Here is a 13,586-nt window from a genome sequence, read left to right on the forward strand (position 1 = left end):
ACACTACACACGTGACCTCGCTGACGCAACAACTGTAATGTAAGGGTTAGAACTAGGAACATTTTATTGTCGGTATCTGCATTATTTAGATATAATATTACAATTTAGTTAATTCGAGTTGTTAAAAAACATTGCAGATTTACTTGTTTTTTCGTATTTCTTTCCTTGAAAACTATTCGTAACAGTCGCTATGTTGTTAAGAGACAATTTGGAGAATTGATCTGGCTCTACCGGATATTTTGGGCGTGATCTGTTTTGTAAGTAATGTGCTAGGATCTTAAATTCTAAGGTTCGTGTTTTGTAACACATTACAACAAAAACGTGCCTCCCATTTTGGGACCGTATAGAGTAAAAGTGACAGTTAATTTCCACCATTCGACGAAATGCGAATAACCCAAAAGTCGGCGGTAGATGCTGTTCATTAGCTTAGTTCCCTCTAAGAGTTCAGAAGTAGGGGTGGTCATGTTCAGACAGCCATTTGCGAAAAAAAATTGAAACAAAAGAAAACAAAACGTTTTGTCAGTTTTTTGTCTCTGGAATGCAAGGCGTTTATATTTCCATATTGCACTTCTGAGTCAGATAATTACTATTAGTACCTTAAAATGCAATTTAAATTGTCTTATACTACATAGTTATACTTATATAACAATTATACTCAGTCACGCTGTACTTAAACTATTTGCAGTAGATACCATAATGAACTACCGAATTGCGTGCTGAACAAATAACGATTTGAGAATAAAGGTGGCGTTGTTTGTTTTGTTTTGGATATTTGTGCAAAGGTACACAATGGCTATCTGCGTTAGACATTCCTTGTTTGAACTTGTAGATTAGCGGGAAGGTAGCTGGTCAACAACATCCACTGCCACCTCTTGAGATAACCTTGTGTGACCGAATAGTGGGATTTGGCCGTCACTCTTATAACGTACCCAAGGCCCTAAAGAGCGGAGTGCGATCCATGGACCCCCGGATTCGCAGTCTATAACAATAATCACGGGGTTACGCCTGGCCAATATTTCGCGTTTATAAAATTGATAAAGGATAAATCGTATAGTAATACACAGATGAAGAACTTTAAAGAAATCAAGATTAACTCGCATAATATGCTATTATTTATGTATACATAAACGTGAATATTTAACTTTTCACATCAAGTGTTGCATCAAAAAACACACTGTAGAAACATTTACAGAGACTTCTTGATAGTGAAGTAAAAGAAAAGCAAAAAGCCTGGATGAAAAGCCAATAAATGTGTTTAGGCCCCTATTCTTCTTGCGTAAGGCGTATTTATTTAATAATCTCCCATACACTTCCAGTAGCTCAGCGATAAGTCAGCAGGATCATGACGCTAAAAATCAAGTTTCTATACCCTTGCGCTTGACAACAACCAGACTAAACCAATAATCCTTCGAGAGTTCTTTATACCTTGAGTGGTACTAAAACGTATTTCAATGCTAAGCATGTACTCTCTTTATGGAATTCATCAGAAATGTTCACGGCATCTTAGACTATTCTTCCATAAAAGCGCATGTAGCACACATCTGTAACTTGCAAGTTAACACAGACTGTGCAAGACAATCCATTTTGAGTTTATGTATGCTTAACTTGGGCAAATCAAAAGATTTAGTTGGAGTGATGTCATCTGTTAAGTACAATGTTAATCATCCACTAGCGATTGACTGATACAGTAAGATGGGTAACTTAAGACAGAATTAAGAGAAACATTTTTTTTTCTTTTGTATGCAGGAGTGTATTATCCATTTAACAAATAAATAATTAAAACTAAATTTACTTGATAATTTAGTTTTATTACTTTTTATTTAATGATAGTTTACAGCTTAACTGTATCATTTGGAAGTAAAACTTTATAATTAATGTTATTAAATTTATATACTTACATGTAAAGGACCATGAAAATTATGTAATTGATTGGTAGATTTTTAAGAGTTCTGTTGTTACTGTGTAGTTTGAAACACTTCAAATAGCTGAAGTTTATGTAGTTACGTTGCTTTTGTCAGTTGTTTATTGTCAATGTTACTCATCTGTGCAAATAAAAAAATGCTAATCTAATTGCAAAAGCTACAGGTAAATCTTATCTTTTAATAATTGTTTGCTTTCCAAGTTCTTTAAGAGCATTGACTGTTGACTTTCTATACCTTAATCCCCATTTATGGATATTAATTGGAGACATGATGGACAATTCTGTAAGTAAGTTAGCCATTAAAAAATTGCCTTTTCTAATACTTCATTTAGTGTATGATTTTATGTTTGTTTTATAAAACATAAGCTGACTAATGCAATTAAACTAAGTTCTAGTTTTTTGGGGAGGAACCATATTCACATTATTTGTATATGTTACATTTACTATAAAGTGTAGAAAAAATTATGTATATTGCCATATTTCAATGTTTCATGTTTTTGTTGCAATACATATGTTGTTATTTGAAACCCAACAATTTAAGTTTTCAACTTTTATATGAGGTGAAACATTTCAATTTATAAGGGGTGCTAGCTTGAAAAATAGATGAGTCTAAAAACTGCAAAATTATTCATTTGAACAAGTAAATTTAAATAATAGATTTCTCTGGAAAAGCATATATTGTCCTCAAGGTTATCCCTTCACACCACTCCCCTTTTTTTTAAGTTAAAAACTTAAACCCAACCTTACTTTTCAGGAAATTATTATTCCTCTTTTAAACTTTTATAAAATGCAAGCCTGCACTAATGTGACAGTAACTTGTTCCAATATCCAATCACCCTGTTGGAAAAATAAAACTGTCTTAACAGGTGTCTAGCCTGCTTCTCCCAGTTCTTAAACTTCTGTCTTCTTATCTTATTGTCTTCAAAATATGCACAACAAATTAGACCTTTTTCTTTTGATCCTATCTAATCTTTTAAAATCAGTAAGTTCACCTCTTACCTTCTTTTCTAAAGAGAAACTAAATTAGGACAATTATCTTAGTATCCCCTATTCTTAATCCTTTCCAATAAATCAGTATCATTTCTTAGATAAGCAGACCAAACTGTACAGTGTTCCAAGTGAAGCATAACAGTCAACACTAGATAGGACTGATAATTTATTTAAACAACAAATTTCTGTTGACATATTTTGTAATATTTTCAAAATTGTTCTATTAATGTTTATAAATAAATAAGTGTTTATGTTTTACCACTCACTAACTTCATACAACTATGTGTTAGTGTTTAATGACTCTTTCTACTTAAAAATTACTATCTAATTAATCATAATACATAAGTATTTTTAATTGAAGTAGGTCTTACATATCTCAACTTGCCTTTTTTTCCTTGACTGATTTATTGAGTACAATATATTTTTTATTTTAGGGTTTCGGGTATAATTGTTGAAACACGAGCCAGAATTGCTTCATTCAGTCAGCGCAAGAAACAGCTTGTTCATCAGACCTCTTTGCAGGAGCAGCATAAACTTGCAACAAGTGAAAGCTCAGAAAGTATAGGTAGGAATGAAAACAGGTTATAAACCTGTGTAATTGTTAACTTTTTGTACACCTGTAGTTTGCAAAATGGTATTTTGTGTTCAAAGGGTAAATATTGACATCAATCCCTTTGTATGATAAAATATAAAGTGTAGTAATTATTTCTCTTTTCCTCCTTTAAACTTGTATATGTGAGAAAAGATATCTGCTCATGTCACTGTGTTAAAGTATAAATGCAATTAACATTCAAAAGTATTTTGTTGACTCTATTATTAATGTTTTCTATATAATATACATCATTCTTTCATTGACAGAAAGTTACAGATCTCTGCTGTTTCAATAAATATTGCAATAACATCATTCATTGATTGATGGGTTGTTTTAAATCATTTGGAGAAAATAATGTCTAGTCTGTGTAAAAATAATGAATTGCTTTATTTCCTTATTTGATGTCCAACACAATTGGAGAAGTACCAACTGTAGTTGTTGTTTTTGTCCACTGGTATCTTCACATTCCTGACATAATATGAGCTATTTTGTAAGCATAAGGGATCCCACCATACCCAATACATGTTTATGGCTGTATGGAGTGACTGTTTACCATGAGGGCTTTTCTGTACTATCATTGAGCCACTGAATAATTGGTTTCAAGGGCTTATCTTTTGCCTAAGCAGTTTCCAGTTGGGTGTTGAACCACATCAATTCTTTGTCATCACTAGTGGATGCTACATTCTGGGCTGTACTTGCTGTATATTAGGTTGGTTGTCTTTTCTCTCCTCACAGTGTTTACACTCTTCATTAACACAAGTTCTTTGGACATTGTGTCAACATTTCCACTGTTCCATATAGGATGAGGCCCGGCATGGCCAGGTGGTTAGGGTACTCGACTCGCAATCTGCGGGTTCGAATCCCCGTCACACCAAACATGCTTGCCCTTTCAGCCGTGGGGGCGTTATAATGTGACGGTCAATCCCACTATTCGTTGGTGAAAGAGTATTCCAAGAGTTGGCGGTGGGTGGTGATGACTAGCTGCCTTCCCTCTAGTCTTACACTGCTAAATTAGGGACGGCTAGCGCAGATAGCCCTCGTGTAGCTTTGCGCGAAATTCTAAACAAACAAACAAACAAACCATATAGGATGATGTATGATTATAAAGTTGTACTTCTGAAGTTTTCAGAGCCATCTTGCTATTTGTCCTTCTTAATTACAACAATTTGCCAGCCACTTCAAAACTGTATAATCTGTCCATATAGGTAATGATGAAAGTGATTTAAGGCTCAAGCAATACTTAGTAGCTCATTTCAACTTGTACAATACGTCCTTACTGGAACATTCATTGCCTTGCTATAGTAGGCAGACTTTTTGTTTCCGTGTTGCACTTGTGATTAAAGTGCTTTCATTGCAAAATCTCTGGCTTCTATATTTAAAGTGAGTGGATCTTCCAGAGTTTGATATACCGGTACAGGAGTAGTAGTAAATTCCTTCTTCAATTTGTTAAATGCTTGTTCACAAGCAGCAGTCCAACAAAGCTTATTTGGCTTCTGAAGTAATTTGTGCAAAGGATGAGCTTTGCCAGAAAAATATCTTCCAAAACAACAATAGTAAGAGCACAGTGGTAGAAATCTTTTTACCTCCTAAAGACTCTTTGTTGTTGGTTGGTTTCAGGCAGTCAGTCTCTGCTGACTATGTGTCCAAGGAAACTTGACTGTTGATAGAATAATACACACCTCATGGGACTTAGCTTAAGGTTTTCTTTCTTCAACTGATCCAGAACTTTTCTTAGCCCTTTATGAGTATTATCATTGGTCTTCCCTTGTGTGATTATATCATACAAGTAGATGAGTACAACATTCCAGCATAGTTCAGACGAAGCACACTCCATTAACTATTGGAATATAGTAGGAGTATTACATAATCCAAATGGTAATATAACGAAGTACCACAATCCATTTCCTGTGGTTAAGGCTGTTTTCTCTTTACTTTGTTGATTTCCACCTGTCAATCCTATTCTTAAGATTCAATGTTGAAAATGATTTTGATTCATATAAAGCATCCAAAGTAGAGTTAGCCCTTGGTAGTGGGTAGATATCATTCTTTGTGACTTCATTCACCTTCTGGAAGTCTATGCAGAACCTTGTACATCCATCCTTCTTTTTCACAGTACAATTTGTGATGCCCAAGGAATAGTGCCCTGTCCTATTACTCTTTGTTCCTTTATGGCTTCTATCTCTTTGAAAGCCTCAGCCTGTTTGCAAGTGGAAGTTTTCTGGCTAACTGACATGTTGGAGCTGAATCTCCAGTATCAATGTTGTGAGGTATTTTACTCATTCAGCCTAAGTCATGAGGTTCACTGTAGAAAGTATCTTCATATTCCATGAGCAAGATATATAACTGCCAGCACTAATCTGTTGTAAGACCTCCACAGCTCTGGTCATACAAATCTTGTAAGTGAGATGATAAGCCGTCCTTATGTAAGGGATTGACATCAGACTTCCTACTTTTTCCTCAAATGTGACTACTACTTATGTTTTTCAATGTGTAGTCTAGCATCTTGCAATGCCCCATCTAGATTTGACTCAGATTTTCTGATTTGTTGTATTCTTGGCCCTTATGATGACATCTTTGATGTTCTCCGTAGATCCACAAGAGTTCTACCATCCGTTAATTCATTAGGATATACTTCAGTGTTTGGTCTATTACAGCCTAGCCACTAGATACAATTTTATTTTTGATAAGTCTTGTTATGAGTATTTCACTTCTTGATGATACAATGAATACTCTTCTTGTTGTCATGAGAAGTTTAACCTTTTTTTGTAGGAATAATCATGTAATGCACAGGAAGTCGGTTCCTTGTTTGCACTCTTCCTTTATTTTGATTACCCACATATCATGAGGTATTGAGGAGTTTCCTACAATAATGGTAACTTTTAACTTTTCTCTTTCTGCAACTTTATGTCCACTTGCTGTTTGCATCACTCCCTCTTTTTTCTTCATATCTGGAGGCAGTTTCCCAACTTTCATTATCAAATCTGGTCAAACTGTTATATCTGTAGAATCAGTGTCGATCAACGTACTGCAAGGTTTCCCACCAACAAATTGACTACTTTCTTTAAACAACAAACTTTATTTCATTTGGAGCAGATGAAGTATTTTCAGCTGATTTTTTTTCCCTTAAGTCCAGCTGTTCTCTGTTTCCCAATGTATGACTAGCCCTTGGTTGTTCATTTGATCTGGTTGAGCTCCAAGACTCATCCTTGGGGTATTGTCTCCTTGGTGTCTAAACAACTGTTAATTCCTCACAATCTTGGCATGTATACTTTTTGTCATCTTTGTGAGGAGCTCTTAGTCCCTACAAGCTTTTGTTTGCAGTTTTTAGCAAAATGTATTTTCAAGTTATACTTGAAACACTTATTGTCTTATACTTTATTCCCTTCATTCTGTGTCACTTGTTATTTAATTAATCCTTTTTTCAAACTGTCATCGGTGGAAGTCGATGTTTCAATACTACTCAAGCTGATGATCCCATAACTTCAATATGGTTTTCTTTAATTGCTTATCTGTGATCTTAAAAGATTCTTTTTCCATCACCTGGAGAGCTTCCTTTAATGAGAAACACCTACTTTGCTTCAGCTTAATTCTCATATCCTCATCAGTTATGGCGTATATAAATTTGTCATATAGTAATGAGTCCATGATTACACTAGGAGTGTCCAGATAAGATAATTGGGTAAGCCTTTTCAAATCTTCCACAAATTTCTTTCCTTTGTACCCTATTGTGGAACTTTGTTCTGGATATTTCTTTCTGGTGCAGCACTCCAAATATTTTGAATAAAGATTGATAGTTGTTACATTTCTCAGATGGATGGCTTATTGTTCACTATACCATTGTTCATTATGAAATTATTTGAGACTGGGCCTGGTTTGATTATTATGCTACCTTCCCTTCATAGGCCATTGGTTTCTCTGTTGGCTGATATCAAAGTGGCCTGTTAAATTCTGGAAGTAAATGTGGTATAGTCATGGTTGAAGTAGTCCAGGAAGGTCTTTTAGTAACAAGTAGCACAGCAGTTAGTGCGAATAGGTGTAGACCAATTAAGCTCGCCTATTGCATATATGGTCTAGATGATGTTTTTGGTTGCAGAAAGAGGTGTGGCTGGTTTAGTTTTTACATTTAATAATTTGTTTTTCAGGTGCTTTATTCTGTCGCTGATGTCTACCTCTTATGATGCTCTTTTCTACTTTGCTTTTGACTTTGCAGTGTCCTTTTGTACTTCACTGATGTCCTTCTGCAGTTCTTAAAATCTGTTGTTGCAATCTTTCTGTACATCCCCTTTAGCTTCAACGGTTTTGTCTTCAATCAAATTTTTATTTTAATTCTTCTTTATGTATTATGTCTTTTTTATTTTTTAAAATTCTTGTCTTAAATTTCTGTCACATTCATCTTGATCATCTTTCAGTTTTCTCAAAATTCCTTCTTAGTCTTCTTTAATTTTTCTGTCTCTTTCTTCTAATCTTCTGTCTCGTTCTTCCCGGTCTTCTTTTAATTTCCTATCACATTTTTCTTGATCTTGTTTTAATTTTATCATCTCATCTCAACTAATGTTTGAATTTCACTACTTGACCTTATGGTCATCGTCTTCAACAGTTACAGTTCTATTTTAAATATATTCAAAATCTTATTTAATTTCCACCAAAATACCCCCACTTCTGACACCAAACATTGTAACTGGTGGTTTTTTAAAAATTAAATGGTGAGAATAACTCCACGTTCAGTCCATGTAATGGTAATAAATTACTTTATTTCCTACTTTAATGTTTCTACAAACTTGAACACTTGTATACTGCAGTAAATTGCCATACAACAAAATTATTAGATTTTGTTAATAATAAATATATTTCAGACTAGTTTTAAACCAGCTTCCTATGTTTATGATTTTCAAAGTTCTTTGGATTTGTTTGTTTAATTCAAAATTTTTTTTTCACTTGGTTTCCTTCTTTACTTTTACTTTGGTTTTATGTTAACTCATACATAATAATATTACTTAGTGGATCAGCCATTTTTTCTGAAGTTATTTCGCTACAGCCGCTGATTAACTACTGTGGGTTTTATGCATCAGATGTGTGTGGCAACTTGCAATGACTTAAGAAGTGAACTCACTTCCTTCACCATTGACTTTATTTAAGGTCTAATGTAAGTTTAGAAGATGACTATGTCACACTCATAGTGACAGAGTGCAGATAGTCCATTATGTAGTTTTGTGTTAAATATAACAAAATAACTAGTGTTTGTTGTTTTAGTAGTATTCTTTGAAGTGATATACATAAAATGTTAAACAATTTACATATTTCTTCCAACAGAAGTTTAATCATTTCAGTGGCAGTTGTTAATATTTTACTAATAACTGATCATTTTCACAGTTATGATTTTGTGTATATTTTACTAGAATGTGATTATTCATGCTGGAAGATAGACAGCCTTTCAGTAAATATTAATACAATGAGTTGTTGATATTCATGTGCAAGATATCTAATTTTTCATCAAACTTAGCATATTAATTTTTGAAAGATCTGATTTTAAGAGGATAAAATTCTAAGTAAGCAAAAATGTGAAGAAATATGAGGGTGCTAATGAAAACAAATTGGGTATGTGGGTAACATTTAAGGTTAAGTGAGAGGACACATGTTTTAGTGTGCTACAGTTAGCAAAATGTCTTTGAAATTTATAATGTGTTTGTCAGAATTTGCATTAATTATGTATATTGCAAAGTGGTTTATTGTTATTTGTTTTTAATATTATAGCAATGTTAATTTAAGCATAATATTAATTAGGGGACATGTGTAAGCACACCTGAAACAGTAAAATGCTATCTTCTTTAACAGTTTTCTAACAGTTAGGGTTGTTCAGATACAAGTGTTATCAATTTGAAAGTTTTAATAAGTTTTCTTTGGACACAGGGATCTTTTCAGGTGCAAGCATTAGCCACAGCCGGAAGACTTCTACTAGTTTATCTGATTCCTCTGGCTCTGGTGTGGAAGTTAGTTACCTAAAGAATCCCAAAGGACAGCACATAAAAGATGAAAGGTATGTTATTTATTTCTTCAGAAATTTTAAATATTCTTCTATGCACAACCAATAGCATTTTAGGTATATACTTTTTTAAGGTATGTTATTTATTTCTTCAGAAATTTTAAATATTCTTCTATGCACAACCAATAGCATTTTAGGTATATACTTTTTTAAGACACTCATCGTAGTTGAAGTTTAATCAGCTTCCATAAGAACACTTAATACCTATATTTATTCCGTGACAGTGTCATTCCTTTCCTGAAATGTAAACTTATTGTATCTCATTGTTTTTTTTATATTTTTTATTTCATGCTAGGGTTGTCCTGGTTTCTTCACAAAAAGCTCCTATTGTTGTATTTTCATCTTTACCATACAGTCGTCGAACTAGTCATGGAATCACCCGGTAAGTTTGGGTATTTCTTTAATTTTTGTATTATTAACACCCAGCTTTTAAGTCAGGGAAACATGTTTGATGGAGTTGATTCCCAAACAAAGCATTCCACCAGTTTCTCCCTCTTTTTAAATTTTGAATTGAGATTTGAATTTCTTGTAATATCTGTAATCTGAATTTACCACCAATATGGCCAAGTTCACACTAGTTTCCAGCTAATGGAGCAATAAAAAAAACATATCCCATCCAAGTTCTCACACAAAATGTGTTAGTGACCACATGTTGCACAATACAAGATCTGGTTCTTCAATTCCATAAAGCCATTTTTCCTCACAGTTTTTGTGAGTTGTGTTGATAAAGGTGGCTGAGGAAGGCTCAATGAAGCTAACTTGGCTGAGTGTAGTATCTGCCTAAACATAATCGCTTCTGCTATTTTGTGTATTGATAGATGAGTTATTTTAGCAGTAAAGTGAGTTTTCTTTGAGGTTAAAAGATTGAGCTCTTCATCAGAGTAAATTTGTTTTTGTTCCAACTTAAATGCAGAAAACCACGACATCCCTGTGTAGCCCACTCAATCTTCCAAACTTAGTCTCATCAGCTCACATACTGGATGTTCAGTTATAAACACTTATATTTTTTGTTTACTAAATATTGACACCAATATTGATAACATTTGCAATATCTAACTATGACTCATCTTAAGCAAATGATTTGGTTCTTTATTATAATGTATATTACAAATCTGTTGGTGTTTTTTTAACCCCATTTGTACCATAGAGTTCTTTTCAAGTTTCAAGTGAACACGTGCATATAAATTTTGAAATTAAATTAAAAATAATAATTCTATCTCTGTTTTAAAAACATTTTAGTTTGAAAATATTTTAAAATTGATATTTTGAAATTATGTGTAATTAATTTAGTGAAATATGGAAAGAAATTTTTTTTTAAATTCAATCTTCATTTCTGCACATCTGTGAGGAGTCTCATCTGTGTTTATGAATGTTTTTTTTATTTCCTTGCTCATCCCAAATCATAGATTTATATTAGCTAACAAACTGTCATCCATTAAGAATATTTATCCATGTTTTGTTTCTTATGGGATTTCTATTCTCTTAGTGGGTTTATTACTACTACTCTTAGTTCCAATCCTTTTAAATGTCGTATTATTTTATCTGAATGGTTGCTAATGAACAGCTTTAAAAATAGCTGCAGACAATATTCAAATATGATTGGATAGAGCAGATTATAACTTATTTATGTAGTGTAAATAAAGTGGTGAGAAATTTAGATTTTTTAGGTACAAACCACATAACTGTGCTTTTTTTATCATTTCTATAGATGTTCTTTTGTTCCTGAAAATGTTTTCATGTTAAATTATATTTATTTGTTAGCTACATAAATCGTTTTCTACTATAAAACATCGGGTGAGCATAGTTAAGTTTAACAAGTATGGTATACAAAAACAAAAGTATACCAGTGACTCAAATCCTTATTTATTGAACATTATTAAGTTATTATTATTCAAATAATATTCACAAAAAAACAATTTAATATTCATTGAAAAGTTAGTGGTACTATTTTGAAAGGTCAGATGCTAGGTCACTAATAAATGTTTGTCACGCTTTGCATTGATTTTTTTATAGCTAGAAGTGGTGACTACTACAATTGGCAACATAAAATATCAAATTAAATAATGTCAACAAGTATCAATCAAGTTGAAACTGAATGGATATATAAAATGGAATTTTGTGATCAATAATATAAAAAAAAATTACATTTTAAGATGAAAGGAAATACTTTATTTTTTTCAAAAAATGGACCTCGCAACAAAATTTTGGAAACTTCACTACCTAAAAAATTTATAAAAAAACTAAATCAAATTGTATGAATATTTTAAAGCCAAAATTAGATTTCTTTACTAAGTGTGTACTAAGTATTGTTCAGTTTGGTTAAATATTTCCACTGTGAGAAGGAAAAAATCAAGGAATCAATATCAGTGACACCCCTCTGGTCCAGAAATGGTTAAAATAAGTAATAAGTTACTTTCATGTTTTTTTTTAGCTGGCTAGGCTTGGAAAGTGAAATAAAAATACTTAGAATGCTGTTTTTATCACCTACTCTTAAGAGGTTTAGCTTTATATAATATTTCAACAGATATTTAAGGAATTTTTGTTGTTATATGTTTGATATATTATTTTTTAGATCAAACTTACAGTACATATTTAAAAATATTAATCAACAATGATTTATGTATATAGAAAGGAAAGAAAATTACATATAAATTATTACTGTTATAGTTGATCTAGAGATGAATGCATATTTATTCTTTTCAGAGGAGATTCAAAGCAGGATGGTGGCAGAAAACGGCAGATATCAGGAACTCGGCAGCTGTCAGTTATTACTGATAGTCCTGAACAAATAGACTTGCTTAGTTTAATGGGCTTTGAAAAACCAGAAGATGGGCAGGTTTGTTCAGATTTTTACTTTAATTCTTTAAAAAATTGTAGCAAAAAAAATTATTATTTTAAAATCTTATTAAGAAAGGGGAAAAATTGAGTATTTGAAAAGAAAATTTGTCAATGGTGTTTAATGTAAAATAATACAAATGAGATCATATCTCTTACTTCACTTCAAAAATGTCCTGTTCCCTGTTTAATCACACTTTTTATCAACACTTTATAATAATGAAATTAGTTGTATAGGAAGGAACGTGTGTCGGATAACACCATGAAACCTATAAAATTTTGCTTAAATGTTGAATCTTTGTTGTTGTTTTTTTGTCAAAGAAGGGTTTGAAAATCGTGATGTATAATTGATAGCAATTTTAGAGAATGTTTATTATCAATCAAAGAAAACCTAGGGGAGGAGGTACAGGAATGTTGATAGATAAAAGACAATTGCTGTTTGTATAATTTGGTCTGAAAGAAAGATGGAAGAAATTGCAATATGATTGAAAGAAAAAGAGTGAGAGGAAGGCAAGGACTCTTGTCTCGATAACATTAGAGAATAGGCTGTATATGAGGATATTGAATTAGAATAGTGAATGTAGGCAGCAAAGAATAGAGGTCAGTAGCAAAACATAGTTTTCAATCCTCATAATTTGGGAGGACACCATGATTGATTGATTTGACTATTATCAAACAACAGTGTTGATTCAGCTCTGAGTAAGACTTGTAATATATGAATAATTTTGTAAATTTATGTATGTGTTTTATATGTTTTGTACTTTTACATGCATCAAAACTTAGAAATGTGTAACTTGACATTTTCTAGGATATTTCATTTAGTCAACTGCTAACACCATCTCACTACTACCTACAGCGTCGATGTAAGTCTCAAGATGCTGATCATACTGGACATTCAAACTTTCAGTTTCACTTTAATAGATGTCACTCTTATGATCCTGTTTTAGTTACAGGAGCTCGTCAACATCCTCATCCACACCTGTCATCTACACCTCCAGGAGTTGTATTACATGTAGATAAAGGTATATGAAACTAGCTTGTTTTCTTAAAGCTAAAAAAAAAAACCTGAAGTAATTCATTTCAGCCATGTACTTTTTTGCAATATTAAGTTTTGTTAATGATTAAACAAGTTTACAACTTGAAATATTTTTGATGACATATGACTGATTTTTTTTTTTTGAGCGAGCTAATTGACCATTTCTTTGTTT

The 13,586-nt window shown here is 32.4% G+C and overlaps 1 protein-coding gene across 1 annotated transcript in view; it reads left to right on the forward strand.

Moving 5' to 3' along the window:
* The window catches only part of LOC111086530 (CDK5 and ABL1 enzyme substrate 2-like), a gene marked incomplete at its 3' end in the record, with an annotated part of 59,001 nt that overhangs the window by 41,696 nt on the left and 3,719 nt on the right, over nt 1–13,586 (forward strand). Inside the window, exons 2-6 of the mRNA XM_022389717.1 lie at nt 3,346–3,476; nt 9,411–9,537; nt 9,839–9,925; nt 12,247–12,379; nt 13,187–13,400. Coding sequence (XP_022245425.1) covers nt 3,346–3,476; nt 9,411–9,537; nt 9,839–9,925; nt 12,247–12,379; nt 13,187–13,400 — 692 coding nt within the window. The remainder of the gene's footprint in view (nt 1–3,345; nt 3,477–9,410; nt 9,538–9,838; nt 9,926–12,246; nt 12,380–13,186; nt 13,401–13,586) is intronic.

Source organism: Limulus polyphemus, unplaced genomic scaffold, assembly GCF_000517525.1.
Source record: "Limulus polyphemus unplaced genomic scaffold, Limulus_polyphemus-2.1.2 Scaffold1169, whole genome shotgun sequence".
In the NCBI taxonomy this organism is placed as follows: domain Eukaryota; kingdom Metazoa; phylum Arthropoda; class Merostomata; order Xiphosura; family Limulidae; genus Limulus; species Limulus polyphemus.